This window comes from Sparus aurata, chromosome 20 (assembly GCF_900880675.1).
Source record: "Sparus aurata chromosome 20, fSpaAur1.1, whole genome shotgun sequence".
Lineage (NCBI taxonomy): Eukaryota > Metazoa > Chordata > Actinopteri > Spariformes > Sparidae > Sparus > Sparus aurata.
Window position 1 is genome coordinate 22024392 of NC_044206.1, and position 23428 is coordinate 22047819.

Consider the following 23428-nt stretch of genomic DNA (forward strand, 5'->3'; position numbering starts at 1 on the left):
CACATGACATGAGTGAACACTTACATGGCAGCCTAGCTTGCATATCTGGACTGAGCAGAACCCTTTGGGGCATGATGTTGCCTGGGTTTGGACTCGGATGAGCTGGTATGCTGGCTGTGCAGGAAGCAGTGGGAGGCCGCACAGTCAACACTGGCTTTGGAGCGCTGGATCTCACTGCAGTTTGAGCAGTTAGATGCACAGGCTGGCGAGGAGGGGCCGCGGTTGCCACTGAACACACCACTGCGGAAAAGAGGAAATATGAGGAGAAATGAGCAAAAAAAAAAACCCTTCATGTTCAAGCTTTTTTAGTAGATGTTCCATCTTTCACGTGCCTTGCTGAACTACAGGAGCAGGTGCAGGAGTTGAGGTGACTTCAGTGACTGCAGGAGGTTTGGGGGTCTGAGCTGCAGGCGGCACAGAGCAGGTGGGTTTGTTCATCAGGAGAACTGGACGATTATCACCTTTAGGAGGCGGCTGGAACATCCTAAAAACAGAGAGCAAAACGTCAAACATCAACACAAATTAATCTACTGATTTTACAAGTACACTGTATCAAGCATCTGGTGTCATTAATAACTGATGTCTGTCTCTGCCTGCTAATTTAACTGAAGCTCATTATTCATATTAGTAAACGCAGAACCATCTCACTGAAGAACAGGGCTGATAGTCCTGCAATATGTTCGCATTTTGCTGCTCAGAGTGAGAACGAGCCCTAACACACACCGTTTAAAGAGACACTCTGATGTATAATTGAAAGGTTGGTTGTTAGAAGCTGCAGCATCGAAGATAAAAAAAAAAGAAATTTAAAATCTAGTTCACCACGAGCAGCATGTTTATTCACACTGCCTTCAACGTTACTGGCAGATTGTCCAATCAGAGCTGAAGCTTAATAACAAATACAAACTGTTGCTTATCCATTGATTTTTATGCATCTTAACGTCCCTTTACACTGTTCTTTCTAAAAGCACTGTATTGCATTGTAGTGGGAAAAACAAAAATGATGCTTAAAGAATATTATTGGCTGATTATAAAAGTATCAGCAGCTGTACTGCGTACCTGTTGACCTTCATGCGGACTGGTTTGGGTCTCGGAGGGGGTTCAGGGAAGTCCACTATCTCCTGAATTAGTTGGCGGCTGACCTTGTGGCGCGGCAGGAAGACATCTGCCTGGTACCGGGACACACGGCTCTCCAAACCAACAAGGTCAAACATTGAGAGATCGCAGCGCTAAGGACGCAAAAACACACACATTTTTATTTGATTTGAAAACCTGGAATTTCTTTTTCTTTCAGTTGTGTTGTTCTGACCAAAATTAAGCTTTTTCCAGCTTTCCTTCATTGCTAACCTTCAAAGGAGAGACCTCCAGGGCGTCCTGCACCAGGGAGGCTGTGTGGAAAACAATGGGCTTCGTGATGAAGGGAGAGTGGACGGGTCGAGGGTCGAACAGGTTGGGATGGTTGCACACTTTGCGGAGCTGCATTAGGATGTTAATCACAGACATGAAGTGACCACTGGCCAGTGTTTCCCGGGTCCTGCGAACCAGAAACAGAGAGATGATGAATGGAGAGGCCAAGATAGTAAGTCACAAATACTTCTCTCTGTAATGCAGTACTGTAAACAGCAGTGTAGTAACTCACGAGGCCTGTGCCATGAAGTCATCGTAGAGGAATCGTTGTCTCTTGGAGAGGCGACAGCGGACCACATGCTCGTATTTCTTCGGCATCTGCTTCTCCACATCAATCTTGATCCTCCTGAGCAGGAACGGCCTCAGCACCTTGTGGAGCCTCTTGACCAGCCCTTCGTTGTACTCCTGACTGCCCTCGATCATTCCTGTCAGCGGGTTGGAGAACCATTCTTTAAACTCTCGATGGGACTGGAAGACGTGGGGCATGAGGAAGTGCATCAGAGACCACAGCTCCATCAGGCTGTTCTGCAGAGGGGTTCCTGTCAGCAGCAGGCGCCGGTGGCTGGAAACAGAGGACAGTGTAGACATTTAGGTACAAGATAATTAGGATTAAAGATGATATGTGAGAAGAATTGGAGCACAGATTAAGAGGCGATCTCAGTCAAGCAGCTTCTTAAGACTCATTAAACCTGCACTGATTAATTGCAAACATAATACTGACGTGCTATCACTTTAAATTATGGAAAACAGATGGAGCCCTGTTTGTGAACTACTTCTAAAGTCAAGTATTCAATTTATCACTAGTTTTAAGTCTCTATCAACTCTTGAAGGAAATAGCTGGACATTTAGCTGCTAAATGCTTCTCTATATTCACAAGCCACTGGGCAATAGATTTTTTTTGGGAAAGTGGCTGCCTGCTGCTGCCCTTATGAAAGCAGTGGGATTGCACCAAAACTATAGATGAGATGATACACGATCCTTTTGTCCTCACAATCACGATAGAAAGAAAGTATTTCTGATTCTGATAAAAAGCACTCAGGATAAGTTGATTGGGGTGAATTGTCATCATCATTATACTACTGGCCATAATAATTAAGATTGTTCCACACCTTAGCAAAAAAAGTAGTTATAGGCCAGAAACCAAAACAGTGAGCTAAAAGACAGATAAAAGAGTCTGCTGATAAGTCATTGTGGATAACAGCAGCAGCTTTAACATGTAAACAAATCTAAAGAAATTAATCTGACGTGATGTACGTCCATAAAAAACAAAAAATGTTGGGTTTTTTCCTCCCTGAGCCTCCATGTTTGTAAACCATGTCATAGCAATACAATATCCTTCAGCAGAAAGTTTTACATTTGAAATTAGGGCTTAGGACAGTATTACAATATTTTAAAGGGATAGTTCGGTTTTTTTGAAGTGGGGTCATATAAAGTACATATCTATAGTTCGACCAGAAACAAGGCTCACCTAATTTTTTTTACATCAGTTCAAGTGAACGTTGGATAGGTAAAATTCATATCGCTTTACATTGCAGTCAGACCGCTCTTTTTTTGGCACTACATTTTCTCAACCGCAGAACCCCCGTATCCCTACGCACTAGCGTAACTGGGCAACAGCTGATCATCGAGCAGCGGCTGGACGAGAGGTTTACTTTCGATAAAAACGAAACTTAACTCTCCGTATCCTTCCGCATTAGCGCTAATGCGTAGGGATACGGGGGTTCTACGGTTGAGAAAATGTAGTGCCAAAAGAAAGCACGGTCTGACGGCGATGTAAAGCGGTGTGAATTTTACCTATACAACGTACACTTGAACTGATGTAAACATTTTTAGGTGAGCCTTGTTTTAGGTGGTTAATTTAGCTTTTTTGCTGGACCCCGTTCACTGCAGTACAAAGCTGAGCGTCTGGGCTGGAGCGGCTCTCTACTTCTCCAAACTGAGGCTGCGCTGATCGGTGATTACGGTAGGAAACAGATCGACTATAGATGTGTACTTTATATGACCCCACTTCAAAAATACCGAACTATCCCTTTAACGCCATTGTGTAAAACACAATGTGTATTTAGATATTTGGAAAGACTGTGCTACAAAATGAAATATCACTATATATTTGATAAAACACCTCGAAATCAACATTGTGATTTTCATGATGACTTTACTGTAATGCAGCCATGATATGACACAAGTGTTGAAAAATCTGAGCTGATGTTCACTCTGAGATAGAGATAACGATCTATTATCAATATACTGTCCAGCCCTAAATGAGATACAGATTTTTCTTGGGATTCACAAAGTGCACTCTCATCCTCCCTCCACCCTGTATGTCTGAAGATCTATGACTAAAAGCTTGTACGCAATAAAACAGTGTGTGCTTCTCCTCATGTGCAGAAGCTCAGTGTAGCTGTGAGAAATTACCACCAGCTGGATCAGGCAATCAGCCAAGTTAATCTAATTACAACCACTTTCATAAGAAAAAAAAAAAAACATTTCAAATTGGAAGTCCAGCCAGTTAAACCATCACGTCCACACTCCACTGTGGCCTGTGGATACACAGATATGAGGTCTGGTGTATTTTGGGGATGCATTCAAAGTCAAACATGGCTAATACTCAATGACGGCTCGTCTTCTACGGCTGAGTGCACATTGACTTTTTGTGACAAGCGACTGCTCACAGACAACACAGGGAGGCATCCTTCGCTGCGCTTGGAAGCACGACAGAGGCAGAAGAGATTTATTTCGGTGAGAATTACTAGTTTGTTCAGAACAACTTGGTACATAATGTTCGCTTATGACACCTGTTCAGATTTTCAGCCTACAAAAATAGAATGGGGACGTGATCGTCTGAGTCAGTTGGGTTATTGTGTCATACTGTGAACAATACATGATAGCAGGACAGTACTGTGACGCAACTACTCATGTTTTTTCACTTTATGTCCATTTTCCCCAAAAGGACTCCTCTTTAAACCATTTTGGATGATTCCAACCAGTCTGTTATGAAAACATAAGTGAAAGGTGTCCGGCTGAGATCTCCGTCAGTGTTATACACACACCGCTATCTTCTAAAATGTATCTGATGTCCATTGAACTGACCTTTAGACTTTACATTGAATTAATCTGGCTGATGCTTTTGTCCAAAGTGACATACAGTCTTTTCCCAACAGCAATTTGAGGTTCAGTGCTTTTCTCAAGGACAGGCAGAGATAAATCCGCCAATCATTAGATTGTCGGCCAACTCGCACTACCACCCAAGGACAGGAGTAAGATTTGAAAAACATTTCTCAACCTTGAACAAATCACACTGTGCTTGTGCATCAAAAGAATGTGTGGACCTTTGCCACCTCTGCAACCCTCTTATGAAAAGTGAAGGAACAAAGTATATTAAGTACAACCCTAATCCCAATTTTGGGGGGAATCAGGCTTGTATGGATGCTGTAATGGCTCATGCATGTCATGAGAAGCAAGGGTGTATGTGCTGAAGCATGTTGGAGCCTTTAGTAACAACCCTTGGACACAAGACAGTGACTGATAATTCCTGGCTGGCTCAACTGGGTGTGTATGGATAGTGTTCAAAGAGCAGATGTGCACAAGTCTGTAGACCCACAAATGTTCCAGCAGTAACAACGGTGTTAAATTGAGGTACTCCTTAATTTTGGAGATGAGGGATGCCACATTAATGACTAATTTCGATCCCAAGAATTTGTACATGAGAATACCAAACACACAGCTCTACTGACCTGTTGAAGTTCAGCAGGCTTTGCCAGCGCTGGGACTTGAAGTTTTTGATGTTTTGCGCCTCGTCGAGGATCAGGTACCGCCAGGACTTGCGGCGGAAAGCCTGATGATCCTGCAGCACCAACTTGTATGAAGTGATGCACACGTGGAAAGCGTTAGGCTTCGTCCAGCCCTGAGGAAAAAAAACATTTTTAGGGAAACCAGCTGTACCACAACCATCACGAAAAGCAAAGTGGAAACAAAGGGTTGCATCAAGGTAATCATTAGCCACTTAGGGAACATAAGGAAGGCAAACGACAATTGCTCATCAGAAATGCTGCCAATTATAGAAAACACTTAAAAAGCTGGGAACGTACAAGTGAATTAAAAAAAACACACCCATGCTAAGTATTAGTGCCAAAACTATTAATCGATTAGTTAGTATTAATTTAATCACCAACTATTTAATCAATTAATCAGTTTAAGTAATTTAAGAACAATTTGCTATAAATTAGGATAATTATAAGATAACACAACAGACTTTGTGACCAAGGTTTCAGTTAAGCTCCGATTAGATGAGAGTATTTTCTGGTTTCTTTTCTCATCGATGAAACAAAACTTAACATCTTTGGGTTGTGGACTAAACAAGACATTTGAGGATGTCATCTTAGGGTTTAGGAAACACTGGTCTATAAAATTTCAGAAAACGGTGAAAAATGTCGATCAAACAACTAATCAAGAAAATAAACAGATTAATCAGCACTGAAAAGAATTGTTTGGTTCAGCCCTACTCAATGTAATGAAGGTTGTACCTGTCTCTTTAGCTTTCTCTCCTTCTGGCTTCCAAAGTAGGTGAGGATTTTAAAGCCAGGACACCAGCGTTTAAGCTCCATCTCCCAGTTCAACATCACACTGGTGGGGACGATGATGAGGTGAGGGCCCCAATTACCTGCACAGGTCAAAAGACAAAATATCAGCAATTGAACATGAAAGACTTCAACTACTCTATACAAATATATATGTAGCACTCCAAAAAGATGATCCAAATAGACTAAATTGTATGTAGAAATAGTAACGAAAGAATCCGGACCAGGTTTGTTACCTTTCTCACAGGCGAGGTGAGCGAGCAGGGCGATGGTCTGGATGGTTTTTCCCAGACCCATCTCATCAGCCAGAATGCCATTAAGCTTTTTCTCGTACATGGTGACCAGCCAGTCGAGGCCAATGTGCTGGTATTCTCGTAATGTGCCGTGAAGCAGGAATGGGATGGGGGTCTTGACCTTTCATTGGGAAAAAAAGATGAGAAAATGATGGTTCAGAACTGCTAAGGACTAGAGTTTTGCTCTTTTAAACCACACAAGAAGTTTTCTTAGTTATACTTCGTAACTATTTGAGGTAAAACTCTCTTGTCTGTAAAAAGCTTTATACCAGTTCGGCCCAAATTGAAGACATTTTAGGCAAGAACAAAATATTCTTCTTAATATTCAAGACTGACCTTTGTTGTAGCCAACGTGTAGCCTTTAGGCTGCAGGCTCTCTGCAGTAGCAGCAATGTGGCTGATCTCTTTCTTTGGCCTTGAGCTCGATGAAGGTGGGCTGTTGTCTCCCTCCTTAAGCAAGAGCTCCATCCCCTCATCTCCACAGTCATCTTCGCCTTCTTCTTCCTCGCTCTCCTCTTCGTCTTTCTCACTCTCTTCATCTTCTGCACTGTCTCCTGGTGAATCTGAGAAAAGCACATTTGAAAGACAAAGAAATTTAAGAAAAAAAAAATCATGTAATCGAGTTTTTAAAAAGAATAGAGAAGGAAGTAGTCCCCTTCTGAAAAATGGGTGGGTGAATATAAACAAAAACAATTTACATGAGATTATTTTGATTCCCTGTGAGAGCAGCTTAATACCTGAGGAGGAAGTGTTGCTTTCTGCATCGCTCTCATCTTCTTCAGTCTCCACCTCCTCATCCCCAGACACCTCCGAATCAGAGCTCACTTTGGAGCCAGATCCAGAAGGAACCTCAAAGTCAGAAGCATACGCTCCTTTGTACTTCTCCAGCAGCTCCTCAACACTCATATCGCCTACAAGGAGAACAGAGATTTGTCAGGGAAGATGTTTACTGATCCCATTTTTAAAGCAGGCTGCTGCTTAAAATGAATGATATTCTTATTAACATGCAGATAACTGGCAGATATACAATCTACAGCTACATTAACAAAGCACATAAATATGCTGTTCTGGGAGAACTCAAGGATCAATTATTAACGAGTCTTCGATTCTACAGACATCAAACTTTAGCTTCAGGCTTAAAACAAGGTCTGCAGCTAACTAACTAATAACTAATTGACATTATCAATCAATCAATGTAATTCATCAAGTAGATATTTGTTCTTTCAAATGTGAGAAAATTGTGAAAAATGTCGATCCTAAAATGTCTTGTTTTGTCCCAAACCCAAAGATATTTAGTTCAAGGTCACTGAAGAGTAAACAAACTAGAAAATATTCACATTTGAGGAGGTTAAAATACCCCATCTACATGAATAATTTGTGTTGAAGTAATTTGACTTTTATTTAAAAGTAAAAAATAAAAAATGGTTTGTTAATATCTTGTAAATGTCCCAATTAAGGCCATCTATGAAACACAACTTTGGTCTCTAATAATTTGTTGGATCTTCTCTATCTAAAAGCCAAAGATATTTAGTGGCACAATTGAGAACTCTTATTTGTAAAAACAGAAAATCATATTTTTGTTCTGTCAAATGGCTCGACTAACCCCCTGAAACATTCTGCAGACTCCAGAGGGATATAAAAAAAAGATGACAATTCTGAAAACAAGCTGCTGCTGCGCCATACAGAGCTAAAGTAGGTTTGTGCCTCTCACACATATCTGCTGATAGCATTAGCATTAGCAAGTCTGATAAGCACCAGCAGAAAAACAACACTGAACACAGACAGTTATCAGTGGGCTTGTTTGTTGAATTCACTGTAGAGGAACAAATTCTGTTAATGTTCCGAGCTTAACAAGATATTTAGGACCTATGAATCGTAATGTGTTGACACGCGGACACAAACACATTCGAGAGGCTTTTGTGCAGAGCTTTTAGCTCAGCTACGAAACAGGTACCCACACAGTTACTCAATCAGAAGGGGCAGAAATGTGTCAAAGCTCCACCAGACTCTCCGTCTTTCAAGCGGCGACACAGAGTCTGACAGTGGCCCCTCATAGCAGGTTAGCTCCGACAACCAGCTGTCCTGAGCACTAACTGAGCGGTGGTCTTTCACCCCCCTGTTGCAATTTTTTTAGATTTGCCATTTAAGGGCGTGGTAAAAAAAAAAAAAAAAGGAGGGTTTTTTTAAAGACACTTAACACCCTCAAAGCAGCTACATACAAATTAACAACAAGAGGCTACTTAACACAGATAATTTAACTTTCCATTTTATACATGAATATGAAAAAAACAAAGCACCTACCCTCTCTGGCTAAGTCATCCAGTTCCTCTTCATGATTTAAATTTCCTTCAACCTTCTCCTGGGCTGCTATGGTGTCCTCCTCATCCTCAGCTGAAGGTTAAAGGGAGAAAACAAATAATACATCACTTACAGACACTCATGGGCCTATTTTCTGGATTGTCAATTTAATTTCAAGTCCTTAAAAACATATATATTTACTCTTTACCACGATATGTGTAAGTATTGACCAGATGTTGTCTTTGTTTCACATCTTATTGAGAGCGAGCTTACCGTCTTCTTCATTGGCAGTGAATTCGCCATCTTCCTCCTCCACTGATGAGGAGGTTTCATCAGAGCATTCTTCATCTGAGCCCAACTCCTGTGTAATCCAAAGATTCAGTGATTAAATGAATTCTCGGTCTGTATCAAAAACATCTGTACAACATTGGTATCAGGCACATTAATAAAAGTACTTAGAGGTTTCTTAGTGTCTTAGTGCGTCGTGACTATGAGTCGAGCGCAGAAATGACGACACCTCTAGCTCATGAGCTGAGGGAAGTTGTACTTGCGCATAATTTCTAAACGACTTCCTTCAATTAGGTTTCAGTATGATAATCAAGTGGCTTAATATGAGAACAGTTGTCACGTCTCAAAACGTGTAAAACCATGGGTCTATCAAATTCAGTGTAAATGTTATTATGGTACAGTCTCCACTGACAAGTCTATTACAGAGCCTGATAGTTATTTAATGAGTGTTTCCTTTGTCAAAGTTTTGCACTGTTCAAGTTTTCAATTTGCAATGTTATGAAATATAATTAATAATATTAAAATGTATTTCTAAATAATACTTTGGCTTCTTTTCTAAGCATGTATTGTTATATAATACTGTTATCTCCATGAAAAGTACTGAAACAGATGTATATGCAACAAAAAGAGGCAATTTATTATTTGGCCGGTAAAAAATTTACTTGGCCGGTAGATTCTTTCATCTACCGGTCCCCTTTTAAATTTGGGAAGAAAATTACGACCAAGGTTGTTTTTCCAAGGTTGAATGTCTGATCTGTCCAAGTTTAATCCATCTTATTAGTAAAGTCTGTAAAAACACTGTAACTGAAAGGTGTTTTTTGTAAAATAAAAAAACCAGTAGATTTTTGAGTGTCATTCCCAACTCATAAAAACTGACGCTTTGGGACTGTAGGACGGGTCAGCTGCCATCCCAAAGCATAAGGACAAGTTGGGAATGAGACCAAATATCATTCTTTCTTACAAAGAGCACCTTTTACAGAGCTAAGCGGTCTTCTACATTCAGACAACATTCCCATTGGGTTTGTCGAGGTACCTGTGGCAGTTTGAGGGTGCTGAGTAATTGGTCCAGAGGCAGGTTGCCCTCCTCCTTCAGCAGTTCAATCTCCCTCCTATGGCTTTCAGCGTCATTGCCCTCCTGCTGCTCCTCCACCTCTATGGTCTCCTCATCATCCTCCTCCTCACAGGGAGGCTCAAAGTCTCTGTCTGCAGAATGGAAATGGAAGAGTTGTGTACTTAAAGGGCCTGGCTTCCTGACTACCAAAAAAACTGAAAAAGACTTCTCCAATCTCAAATAGATACACAGTGTTAATGAGGTAGCACAAAGGCTAAACTTATTTTCTTCAAAGCGAAGAAATGCTTCAGTCCTTATGACCTCATTTAGTTAAACACATAACATTTGAGTCTGGGTTTCAGTGACAGAGATCCTTGATAACTAGCACCTTGTCATTGCACTTTAGTACCACAAAATGTTGCCACATTATAAAATGAAAGTGAACCTGGACTACGACCCACAGAAATGAGCCACTGCCAAGTCATCCGACTGAGCAAATGCATAAACTACAGTCACAATTCACCTCGATGCTGTCAATGATAACATGGGCAGCAGACAAGTCTGACAGGTTTGACAACTCTCAAGTCTGACGGTTGCCAAGCAGCTAAGATGTAATATCATCTTAGCCAAGACAAGATGTCATTGAGCTCAGGTTATCGGGTTCGATTTGCACATAAACGTGAGAACATGGATGATTCTCTGAAAAGATGTTATAACCTTGACAGGGTTTTGTTTCCGTGAAACATTTTACCTCTGTGACAAATGCACTAAAGATTCAGTCATTGGTGTGTAGCTATGACAACGTCCCTTTCTGAACCAATGATTCAGCTAAGAGCACACGATCACACGGAGACAGTAAGCTCCATTTACAGAAGAAGGTGCCAGCTTTAATAAAAGAAAAAAGTAACCCACCATCCTCATCAACAGGAGGTGGAGGGGTTTTTTGGGGAGTCGGAGGGACAGTTTCAGCAGGCCTGGTCGGTGCAAGTGACTTGCTGAGGAGGTGCGAGTATTTTTCTGTCTGGCCAACAATAAAGTCCAGCTGAAGATCCAAAGCCTTTTTCCTCTTTTCTTCCAGTCGAGACTGCTGCTTGTACTGCACCACCTGTATGGATAAAAGACACCACCACTTTTAACACTTCAGACTGGCTGAATTTAACAGAGGCCAGAACAAAACCTAAAAGACGAATATTAGACCAAATTAACCTATACAGTTTACTTTATACATGTCATAACCGCCAGTATTTATTGTCTGAAAAGTAAAGTGCGTTTTTTTTTTCTACCACAAAAACAAACACAGGCCAGGATCCTTTTCCACAGCTGAACCTAGAGGCAGAATGTTTTGTTTGTTTGGTTTCTGTGAATCGTCTGTACCTTCTCAACGCTGCTCCAGAAAGCCCGGACTTCCTTTGCGATAGAAGAGGCAACTCTTCTGATTTTAGCGTGCTCGTCTCTCTTGGCCTTTTCTTCTTTCTGCCTCAGCTCCTCGTGGTGTCGCATCACCATTCGCACCACCTAATAACACATCAACAGAAGCCAGCTAGAACATATACAGCATACATAATGAGAATAGAAATGCCTAATATTTCAAACAAGCAAGAACACTCTTGATAATAAAACTTATCTACCTTTCTAGCCACTCCTCTTTTCCACCGCCTCTCCTGTGCGAAGTCTGCAGAAAGCCACTGCATCTCCTCACACAAGTAGTCCCAGTGAACTTTTGGTCGTGGCGGTTCAGTCAGGCGGGTGAGACGCTTCATTGACCAGAAGCCCTCTCGCTTTAGTGACTGGGTCCGATGCTCGATGTCTGCTTCCTACAGGACACAGTGACCAAACCTCTTAGGCACTAAAGACAATTCTGATTTCTGAATTTGACAGAACAAAAAAGGTAAAACTTAACTGTGAGGGCAAACTGCTTCACACAGATGGCATACAGCACACGCTGCAGTTCTCTTGTAAGTTCGTCTTCAAATAAGGAGAGCGTTTGGGTACATTTTGGATTAAATAACTTAATAATTGACTTTGAAAGGCGACGGAGAAGTATTCTGGGAATACTTTGTACTGTTATCACCCAGAGAATAATGTTAGCAGAGTGGAGCACCAAACTCCAACATTAACAAGCCGGCTGAAAAACTCACACTGCAACACGGTACAGAACTTGCCAACTCTGGTCTGTTGAAGAAGAAACATTTCAGAAGTCTGTGCAGCCTTTTAGATAATGCTGCAGCAGGGAAAGCTGTGTCCCAGTACTTGAGATATAACATTAATAAAAAATACACAATAGCACTTTGTGCTGTTTTTACAGAATGAATTTAACCATAGTCAGTAAGTTACACTTTCATTCCAGCTTTTTCCTAAAGAAAATGAAGCTAAACTGGCAGCTGTGCTACATGGTGGAAAGAAGATAAAGACATGCAAGTAATGTGGAACTGAGTGAACTGGAGTAAGAGCCTAAAATAATAGCCCCCCTTTTCCGTGTACTGTACCAAGCATAGTTTCTGAAAATTCCAAATCAAATTGTAAAATTCCCAAGGATCCCCACCCCTTCTGTAAGACAACATTAGAGTCTAAAGGTTTTCAGGGGTTAAAGGTCCAGCGTGTTTAGGGCTGGGTATCATTACTGTTGCTGTGACTAAATCAGGGTCTGCATCCTTCGGAGGACGCGTTTGAAGGCCAACTGCCGCCTTCAAATGCAGCCAACAAATGCAACCTTCTTTTCCCTCTTTTTGGAGGATGCACGGCTGCTATCCTTCGTGGCCTCACATATCCCAAGATTCTTTGCACGCCCGAAAAAAGAATAAAGAAAGAGAGAAAATGGCGACATCGCGTGCTGTAGATCGCCAATTTCGCAGGCCTGGCCGGCAGAAATAGTGACGTAAGGGTAAAACATCTGGTGACGCAACCTGGAAGCGCTCCAAAGGCTAGACCGTCCCCGCTGACGGGGTTAACAAGGTCTCTCCGAAGGACTCGCCTTCGGAGACCGCAAAGGCCGGGTCCTTCGAAGGATGCAGACCCTGAATTGAGACACAGCAAGTGTGTCTGTAACTTTAGAATGAGCCCTTTATATAAACAGAGGTGGCAGGTCATCCTCCACAGAGTCTACAATGTTCCTAAAATAACCCAGAACGTACAAACCAAGCCCCGTCTCTAAAGATGACCAATCACGTTTTTAGTGGCCACCATATGTAAGCGGGAGGCGAGGGCTATTAAATTGGTTACAATCTGAAACGTAACCAACAGATGCCACTAAATCCAACACATTGGCCCTTTACGGGGCACTCAAACTATGCAATTGGTCTCGAAAACAATTATTTTTACCCTGCTCGAGCACGGTACGGTTGCTCATGCACATAATACGCAAGATTGTGTACCAATGTTTGTGCTTGTGCATGAGCAAAAGTACAATACTCTTCCAGCTGTGCCAGGGCCAAGAAGGTGTACCAGGAATGTACCTTGAGCATGGCAAAAATTATGGACATGAAGTATAATCATATGCATTACACCGCATAATCATAATCAACACATAAACAAGAACTCCAGGAATGTGAGAGGGCCCTCTATGACCAAAACGACACAAATAAGCCACAAAAAGTCAGTTAAGTTTGTCTTATTCCCTGTGTTGTTCTCCATTGTGCTGCGGCCATGCTACGACTTGATGACATATGTACAAGAAGGCAACCGCGCTCAAGCCAGGTTGCAGTAGGAGCAATGTGAGTGCAGTGTGAGGACAATCATGCTTCAGCACAGTACAGAGCAACTGGGCTAAGTGTGAGTGCGCCTTAAATAAAAGGAGGAACCTTCAAAACTGCAGGTTGGGAGTTGAGGGTCTCCCCGTCATTTTTTGAATTATTCTTTCCTGCGCCAATTCTCTGCCTCTCTGTGAATGTCTTGGAAGCGGTACGCCTCTTGAGGTAGTATCAGAGGTGCATAATTGGCGAACCGAACAAGTGTGAATGGATAAGCCAGCTGCACATATCGAGGGCGTGTTGGTCTGACAGTCTGATAACAACACAGGTCCCTCATTCAACTAAATAAAGAGAAATGTCCCACAAAGCAACATTACATGACACAACAAAAGTAACGTAGTAACTGTAACTGTCTTTGGCAAACTATGAGGAAAAAAATACCGCAGATTTACGTGGAGAAGCCTCCGTCCTACCTACACTTTGTCACATTTCTGCAAAAATCTTTAACTCACTCAAGTGTTTGTGTTGAAAAAAAAATAACCGTGATGGTCAGCCCTTTAGACCGAGACTTCAGTGAACTTTCCCTCAGAAAATAGCCTCCCTCCCCGCGAGTTAGAGAGTCAGACAGTGCCCAGTTTACTGATGGCGATTATGTAACTTAGAGCGAAAAACTTTGACACTTTCCAGGACGTTTGGTGGGTCAGAATCTCAATCACTACACATTATAACAGCATCCATATAATTATAAACTGTCCGCGGGTTTAGATTGACAGGAGGGACACCAGGGAAACACCTTGAAAACACACAGATGTCATCATCATGACGTATATGTCACGCCCATTTAGGAGCCGCAGCTCTGTGTGAATTACACAGCGGTTCGCCTTAATGCCGGCGCTACTTGGCTCTGTGTGAATGACCAACGGTGGAGAACTGGCAAACCACTGCTGCGGCGATAATGAGGCCTCTCTGTGTGAAAGGGGCTACTGACTCTTTAATTATTCGAAACACAAAAGTAAAGATTCACTGATATTTGATCGTTAACATTAAAGATACATCTCAACCTAATGAGGATTCGATTTGAGGGGAGCTACGATCGCATTCAAGTGTCTTATCATTATACCAACCAAGGCTCTGCTCCAGAAAGTTTGCAAACCATGAATTTTTGCACATTCAAATTAATTTGTTGGGATGATTTAAAATTCTGGACTCCTAGAGTAGCAAATTCTAGGCAGGCAAGTCTCTGAACAGACATTTTTTAGTGAAAGGCAGAAAGGCACAGAGGGAGTCTGACGTGTGTCATATACACACAAAGTTCAGCTTTCAACTGCCAGTCACACACTGGAAGCCTTTTATTGGCCCTCAAACCACCTGTGGAATATTAAAAATGTCTTTTTTTGACTTTCTGAATCACAAAACATAGTTTGTCTAAGCTTAAGTTTTTCATTACTGCCACATAACAAAAAAAAAAAGATATATAATGTTTTAGGGCGTTTTCACACCTATAGTTCGTTTGCTCTGGTCCGAATCAGGGATCAACTTGTTACAATGTTGCATATTACCTCAAGTTTGGTTTGTGTTCACACAGCAGCATTTACAGGTGGACCAAAATGTGTGATGCGTGAGGAAACTGCTCTCTAATTGGTCTAAATTTCGAAAACGAGGCAGCAATTCAGCTGAATTTAGCACCGAGCAGACAGGAAGTCAAGCACTGAAACAACAATTTGACATCCGGTTACTTTTCAAAATAAAACACTCCGTGTTTACACCAGCACGTACAAATCTCAAAAAAGAGACAAACACAAGCTCTTCTTCTGATCCTTCGGTCGGGAACACTTCGTGTTGTTGTTTTTATGACACAGACCTATAACTGCGGTCGCGAGTGATCATGTGATTATCGCGGGAACTCCTCGGCCTCGCGACGCCAGCTGCCTACCGTACTGCACCGTGTCCGACTCAAAACGCAACCGGGGGTTACCGGACGGCGGAGCAAAACACCTGATCGGGCCGTAACGCAGCGGACACGTATCCAGTGGAAATTCGGGGTTAAGCACTGATGCTTCCTGCAGTTGGGTCGGATCGAGTTTGGATCATGTTCTCACCACAAACGAACTGTACCAGAGTTTGTTTGGAACCGGACCGAGACCACCGCTTCAACAAGGTCTCGGTCCGGTTGTTTTGGTCCGCACCCGAATGCGATTGATGTGTTCACACCTTCCCAAACGAAGTGCACCAAGGGGGTAAACGCTCCAGGGTTCGATTCAACCGAACTAAACAAGGCAGGTGTGAAAACGCCCTTATATACTGCATGGTTAAGCTCACTTACATGTTTAGCCAGCTCTGCCATGTCTGTGTGACGTTCTCCACGGGAGCGCTGAGGGGTGGACTGATCAGGTGGGGAAGAGGAGGAACTATAGCCACAGACAGACGTAGGAGAAACAAACTTCCCATGAGGACCCCGGAGAGGTGAGGACTTCTCCCGCCGTGGGGTGGACCAATCGCTGCTGGGTGAGGGCCCAGGGTAGGACGAGGTGGAGGGTGAGACAGGAGATGAATTCGCGGTGACCCTGTCTGCTATCCACTGGCGTACCTAAAGGCCAAGGGAGAAATTATTTAAAAATTAACTTAACGAGGTGAAAGCAGCAACATTCTGCAAGATTAAAGCTACATGCATGAATTAGAGCAAGCGTTTATGAGAAGCAAATCCAGACAAGCACCAGAGTTTCATACTGGCCATCAGCTTTCATCTCATGCAGAATTATAATTATGAAATAGCCAAAGTCGGAGGAATGCCTCCTTAAATCAAAATGCTCCCAACAGTGACAGTGCCTCGCTAGTAAGTGCTTGTGAATAAACTGCTGAAAAGGAACCTGTCTGCGTGTCTGACAACCAGCACTTACCTTCAGGAAAAGTGCCTTTCTGTCTGTCCTGCTCTGCCCATGCTGGAAAACACACATGGCTTAGCATGCGGCCAACTTAAAAGAAATAAATCACTAAATAATAATAATAATAATAATAATAATAATAATAATAATAATAATAATAATAATGTTCACATGAGTGAATCAACATGGACTACATGCTGGAGGATGGGTAAAACTATGCCATATTTAGACTGAGTAAACATGCCAGCATAACTGAGATGAATCATAGAAGCATAATGACAGTAATGTTGGAAATATTAGAGGTAAACCGACATGGTCTTTTCAGGGCCGAGACTGATTATTAGTAATCCAGGAGACCGATAACTGTAACCAGTATACATATACACGCAAATAACCAGTGATGGAATGAAACCAATTTACAATTATGTACAATTTAGAGGTTCTTCAGTATTTCCATTTTCTGCTACTTACTCACTCCACTTCATTTATTTGATAACTTGGCAAGAAAATTCTGATTATTCAGTGCGGATTGGCCACTACTTGTGACATGAGAGAGTGTTGTGGACACCGACCACGGAGTGGTGACCACTTGCAGAGAAAGTATACTGCATCAGAGACTAATGCATTTTGAATTGTATTTACTTTATCAGCAGACACGCAAAACAGATACCAGTAATCAGAAAAATGCTAAATATCCGCCCTGATAATTGGCCAGACTGAATCAGTCTCCCCCTAATAAATATTGCTTTCATTTCCATTAAAGATGAATCTTGAACTAAAATCTACACCCTGTAAAAACTTATTTTGTTGACTAAAAAACAGGCTAGACATATTCTTAACCTGAACATGAATATGCTTTTAATGTGCCATTATATTTATCAATCAGTTCAGAAAGTAAGAGCAGTTTCGTCTAAAACAAGATGCCCCAAAAGAAATTTGACATGTATCAACAGGCATTCAAAGACAAACCCTTTAGTATGCTTCAGTGTATCATATTGTTTAGTCTTCCTTCTGATGACGCAGAAACTCATTTCAAATCAAATCAACCATTTCCTTGCCAGAACTGTCCACCGTTCTTTGCCAATTTTTGAAAATTTGATATAAGAATAAACTGGTATCCAAATGAGATTACCTTGTGTTGTGAGCTGGAGGTGGTCATTTCGCCCTCTGTTTTGTCTCCGTCAGGATCCTCATCGCTGCCTTCCTCTGGACTGCTAACCTGTCCTGAAGTGGCCTCCTGAGCCTCTGTGTCTCCTGTCGGGTCGTCCTGCTCCATGTCCTCACTCTCTTCCTCCGCATAGAGGGAGTCAGGTTGGCTGACGGGGTCGTTAGGACTGGTAGATTCCCTTTCCACTGATGTTGCAAGCATGTAAAGGGTGTTTGGCGTAGTAGGTGGCGTGAAAACATCGTGGGACGCAGGGTCTGCTTTATCGACTTTACTAACGGTTAAGGCCTCTTTGTCAGATTTGCTGGCTGAAGTTGTGGAGGTGAAAGACACACTCGGGTCAAGTTGAAGTGAGATGTTACCACTCATCGCAGGCGGCTGAACCTTGACAGGCGGAGCTGCTGTCACAGAAGTTTTATTGACAGAGTACTGCGTCTGATCTTTCTGGCTGCCACGAGCCACAGGCGCACATAAAGAGTCTGCTGCTGAGACAGTTTGGGGAAGGCACTCCTCAGACACTGTGCCAGACCAAGAGCTGTGGGCATTGGCCAGCTTGCCGGCCGCATTCTGTTGCTTGGACACCTGCGCCAAAAGGGAGGGTGGGTGTTTCAGGAGAGGAGTTTCTCCTGGTCTGAGAAGGAGCAGCTTTGGATTTATAATACTAGAGGGGTGAGTGGTGCAGAAAGCCCCTGGTTTGGTTTGTGTGGGCATGGTGACATTCTGAATACTTTGTGATGGAGTCTCTGTCAAAGCAGGTTTCGAGGTGCTTACAAGAGTGACTCCTGGGGTCTGATTCTCTACACGAGAAACGTGTACTGAAACAGCTACAGATGATTCCATCCCTACGTCCTCTCTGGTTACCACTGGGGATATGAGTGATAACGCACCAGCTGTTGCTTCTGCTTCCTGTTTTGGGGGAGCTGTAATAACTACAGGGGCATTACTCACCTCTGTTTGGTTTTGAACTGCTGCATCAACCTGTGAGCAAGGTGTCACAATCTGTAGACTGGTGTCTGTCTGTTGAACAGTGAATGAGTCAGATGTGACTGCAGCTACTTCAACTAAACAAACCTCACTTGAGTTTGCCACTTCAACAGCTTGGTTAGCATCTAAAACCAAATGCTGCCCGACTGCAGCTACTCGTGTGTTTTGTATGGACAAATTATGGGAATTACTGTTAGAGCAAGCCTGATTTACATCAAGTGATGAAGGCAAGGGCTGCTGGGAAATAATGACAGTGTCACCTTCATTAATTGTGTGAATAGACGTTTCAATATGCGATTCTAGGTCTTCTTTGACAGTATACTCTTCAGAGTTTTCTAGTAACGCGTTGAACAAGTTCACCTCATATGCTGGCGAGTGAGGCATGTGTGCACTACTGCTGGCACACACAGTTTCCTCAGCAACCTCCTCAACCAGGCTGCAGAACTCATACACTTCCACGGGTTGTGAGTGTAACTCAATATCTGCCTGAACACTTTCTTCATACAGCTTAGGCTCTCCAGTAGAGAGCTCAGAACTCAGTTCGTTAACAATGGCAGCTTCACAGACACTGCCGTCTTCTCGTTGTAGGAGGTAACTCTGATTCAGGTGCATGTTAGACCAGTCTCCACTGATATGAGCCTCCTCTCTGACAACCACAATCTCTTGAGTACTGGCTGAATGCACAAGCTCAGCGGCCAGGGGTGTCTCTGATGCGAGGACTTGGTCGGAGGGATGACAGGCTTCTGCTTCAACAACCTGTTCCGCCTGCAGTGAGACAACTAGGCCTGAATCGAACAGAGGGGGTGCTGCAGAAAGTTTTGATGAACTCTCCTGTGAGGAAGAGCACTCTGACTGCACCGTGATGTCAGATGACGAAGTGGCCGTGTCAATTTGTTCTTCCCTCGCGGTACTCTCCACGTGCTCTCCTTCAAGGGGATTGCAGCTCCCCTGGATGTTGCCGTGTTCTCTGCCAGCTGCGCTGCAGGACCCCGAGGCTCCTGTTCCAGGAGATGAGTATAATCCAGGAAGCAAGTCTCCTGACTTTGGGGTCTCAAGTATTTCAGCTGGAGGAGGTTGTGTTTCTTTGTGAGGAGTGTCAACAGGCTCTTTAACATGCTCAGACATCTCAACTGATTCCAGAGAATTTGCATTTTGTAATTCTCCGGCATCATTTGAGAACTCCTTGATGATTTTATGTTGTGTATTTGACATGTCAGTTTGTTTAATCTCGCTGTTGTCAGATGAGGGTAAAAGGTGCAGAGACGATTTTGAGTCCTGGTGACCACCCGTCTGCTCCGTAGCACCTGGCGGAGGTATATGGCCTTGATTTGTGTGGACAAGTGGGTCCCTGTTGGGCTGCTCCGTAGCCCCATGTTTTGTGGAATCTTGGGTTTTGAAACCAACACTTGATTGTGGGACAGATGGAGACGGGGCTGTGAAACAGATTTGAGATTGGGGGAGAATATTTCCGCCTGTGTGCTCTTTTCCACCAAGTTCCATGTGTGTTCCAGTCTCTGGTTTATATTCCAATGTGACGGACTGTTTGTCTGTCGTCCCTGTAATAACCACAAGTCCAGCACTTTCTCCAAGTGGCTGAATCTGGTTTGTCTGACTATTGTGGCTGTTCTTTTTATCAGTTTGTGACCCGTATTGCAACTCTTGCACTGTGCTCTCAATCTGTGTATCTGGGGTGAGAGGAGGACAAAGGGAGGCTGGAAGCCTTTGCATCTCAGCAGAGGAACTACAGTCCTCATTGAGGGATGTTGGCAAGGATCTCGAAACTCCAACAACACTCTCCTCAGCAGGGACTTCTTGTGAGATGTTGTCCTTGGAGTCGCTGCTGATGGGGAGAGTCTCAGGCAAGTTGGTTGGAGGGGCGTCCTCCATGCCTGGGACTGATGAGTCGTTGCTCTCCGGCAATGGCACAGTGGACGGATTGGTGAACGGAGGGACTGGGCGGGGGGCAGCAGCGACCGGCTGCGGGGCATGCCGAGGTGACTCCCCAGCCACATTCTGTGCAGCCTGGGGGTTGCCACCCAGCACATCCACAGCCGGAGGGGCACGCTGCCGCACCGCCTCCTCCCCAGAGCTTCCTTCCTCTGTGCTGCCCCGGCTACACACTGCACCTGTGGGTGATACAGGTTGTTTAAAAAAGCGTCTAGACAGAGTGGGTAATTTATTGAGAGGCTAAAAACGAACAGAACATTACAAAAAAAAAACTCAGCACAAATCTTTTGGTGATAAATGTTCACAGTCACTGTACTGTTTTTTTTTTGTTTTTTTATTGAAGTACAAGACACCGTTTTCTCCTCACCGCCTACTAGCCACCCGACTCACTCTTAGAAAAGGCAAACACACACAAAGCACATCTAATTCTCTGAGGAAACAATCAAGATTTTTCTGCTAAAATATTAAAATGAATGTCAGGAGAAAAGAAATGTCATAAGCCATCCACCGTCAAATGCAGGATGGACAGGATGTGTGTGCAAAACAACAACTTTCTTACCTGTCTGTGGTGTGAGACACAGATCTTCTGTGCTTTCTACTTCCAGGATGCTGAAATTAGGGTCCCCTCCACATATTCTGAGGAAGCCAGAATAGAAACGGATGTTAACTTTACTAGTGGAATCAAACGACCAACTGCATATCCGTAGACTTCACAATCAAACACTCATGTATGCTTGCCAAAGTGCACAACTCTATGCGGACACAAGTGAGATTTGTCTTTAGGGAGCTCCGGCTAGGACAAATGTAATTAAGATACGATATTAGTAAACAAGAATATCACAATGTGTGGGACGGTGACTATCATGTCACGTCACGAGAGCAGCAGCAACACTAAGATAGCTAGGCTAGCCAACTACAGCTAGGACTACAGTTGGTACATTCGGCAGTGTTTTTAGTGGGCTATCTGCTGCAGCAGTAATAAAAAATACTCGGTGAAGCAGCAGTTAACGAGCAGCTCCGTTAGCTAGCACCAAGTTGCATTTGCTGCAGTCGCCCACAGGAAGATGTTAGGAATTCTGCAGCACGCGCTCTCGAGCTAAAAGCCGGTGACCAAGCGCGCGGGCCTCCAGTCATTCATTTTATTCTCTCGTAAATGTAAATCTTCTCATTTGTGGCTACTTGTAAACACGTGAACTTCAAGATCCGTCTACCTTGAGAAATAACACCTTTATTCAGTAGTTGTGTGTGCATTGGCTGCGTCCATGAGATGAGAGGATGAAATATGTATCGACTTTTCATTCCTATCCGAGTGTGGCAATGGTGCCAAAAGCTCGGAACACTGTTATTCATAAAATCCGCACAATTCAACGGTGACCGTTAACGCCTAACGCTGCCGGTTTGGCTGGTGTGGTTAGCTAACGTTAGCTAACGTTAGCTTTCACAAAAACACTGCTTGGGTGGCACTTAAAGAAAGCTTGCTAACTAGCAAGGTACAAGAGTTAGTAGGGTGCGTTCATTTGATGCGCAGGCGCCCCATCCCACCCGCAGTTATGTAATGATCCAGCTTCAAAGAAGCCCGTTTAAGCCCGACACATTTGATAAGTTTCTTCGCAATGAGACAAAAACATCTGAAAAGTCGCATTAAAACCCGCTTCTGCATGCACTACAGAGGGGGACAATCACTCGTGACGTCATTGCGTGGGGTCAAATCTGTTTCTACGAAAATAAACGAGTTTACATTTTTCAGTTTCGAGCACCAGCACAAATTACTTTCTATCTAATCATAGAAAAGAACAAAAAACAAATGTTAGAAAGTTCCATATAAATTTTGCAATGATTATACGGGGGATTTAGGGGGACCCACACTGGTCCACGGCTGGCTCTTTAGAAGCGACGGCAAGGAAATGATGGTTCATTGGTTAAATTATTCGTAAGGCGCAGTTTAAATAGGAATTTATTCGGCGTTGTGAGTTTCTGTTTCGGTGTCATGTCTTGCTTCAACCTAGTGTCAACAAATTTCACCGCTGTTGGTTCAAAAATACAACCAAGTAAAATGCAGTCTGATTGTGTCCTTTCGGTAGTCTGAACCCCCCCTCAATTCCCCCATTACTTCCTCCTTGCCCCCCTCCCTCTCAAGGCCGCCATCTTAAGTTCCCACCTACCTGAAATTTCCGACCAATTTTCTTTTACTAAATTCTCGTTGAAGGAGTCGTCATCCGCGAAAAATCGCACTCAATCCGTAATGCCAGTAATCCAAACTGCCTCCCGGTACCCAACGAGGTACCACTAGGTCTGTGGGAAGAAGTTAAAATACGGACCGGGAGAGACTGGGTTTCGGCGCAGAATGTAGCGGTCGCGGGGAGGAGACTTTACGCAGCGAAATGGTGGAGGACCGCTGCTGCTGACAAAGTACAGAACACACGGAAATCTCGCGAGATGTCGTCAAGCGCGCCACTTTAAATGTTTATATTGCTGTAGTTCGCTTGATGAGATATTACAATTGAGTCGGGTTATTTTAGCCGCACGTTTTTACAAAGCGCTATTTGAATATTATTAAATGATTTTAATAGTCCACATCAATACGATTATAATAGATATTTTTCATTAGCCGTTGTTTAGACATAACAATAGTTTCATATAACTTTGCTGGAATAGATTAAATGTCGGGACTATGAGCTATGACAGACATCATTTATTTAGATATTTCTTGAATGCATTTATGACCAAAGGGCCATCACATTTAAGGCATTGTGATATTTAAGACTACCTCATTATTAGTATTAGAAGCCTAGAGAAAGTAAGTGGAGTACTTTCCTGCTCATTTCCTTTAAATGCAGGATTATTATTATGACA

General features: G+C 43.1%; 1 protein-coding gene across 5 annotated transcripts in view; it reads right to left on the reverse strand.

Moving 5' to 3' along the window:
• The window catches only part of srcap (Snf2-related CREBBP activator protein), a 39385-nt gene extending 16412 nt beyond the window's left edge, over positions 1 to 22973 (reverse strand). For 4 of the 5 annotated variants that reach the window (XM_030401112.1, XM_030401113.1, XM_030401110.1 and 1 more), the window contains exons 1-21: positions 22738 to 22973; positions 21135 to 21211; positions 17612 to 20754; positions 16495 to 16536; positions 15921 to 16184; positions 11540 to 11725; positions 11286 to 11426; positions 10824 to 11016; positions 9894 to 10063; positions 8846 to 8933; positions 8576 to 8665; positions 7012 to 7185; positions 6611 to 6837; positions 6218 to 6395; positions 5928 to 6064; positions 5139 to 5308; positions 1637 to 1966; positions 1345 to 1531; positions 1057 to 1226; positions 333 to 484; positions 25 to 240 (exon numbers count right to left, since the gene is read on the reverse strand). In XM_030401112.1, coding sequence (XP_030256972.1) covers positions 25 to 240; positions 333 to 484; positions 1057 to 1226; positions 1345 to 1531; positions 1637 to 1966; positions 5139 to 5308; positions 5928 to 6064; positions 6218 to 6395; positions 6611 to 6837; positions 7012 to 7185; positions 8576 to 8665; positions 8846 to 8933; positions 9894 to 10063; positions 10824 to 11016; positions 11286 to 11426; positions 11540 to 11725; positions 15921 to 16184; positions 16495 to 16536; positions 17612 to 20515 — 6019 coding nt within the window. In that variant the 5' untranslated portion in view covers positions 20516 to 20754; positions 21135 to 21211; positions 22738 to 22973. The remainder of the gene's footprint in view (positions 1 to 24; positions 241 to 332; positions 485 to 1056; positions 1227 to 1344; positions 1532 to 1636; positions 1967 to 5138; positions 5309 to 5927; positions 6065 to 6217; positions 6396 to 6610; positions 6838 to 7011; positions 7186 to 8575; positions 8666 to 8845; positions 8934 to 9893; positions 10064 to 10823; positions 11017 to 11285; positions 11427 to 11539; positions 11726 to 15920; positions 16185 to 16494; positions 16537 to 17611; positions 20755 to 21134; positions 21212 to 22737) is intronic. The other variant, XM_030401111.1, reaches the window with a different exon arrangement.
• Positions 22974 to 23428: the final 455 nt, after the last annotated feature.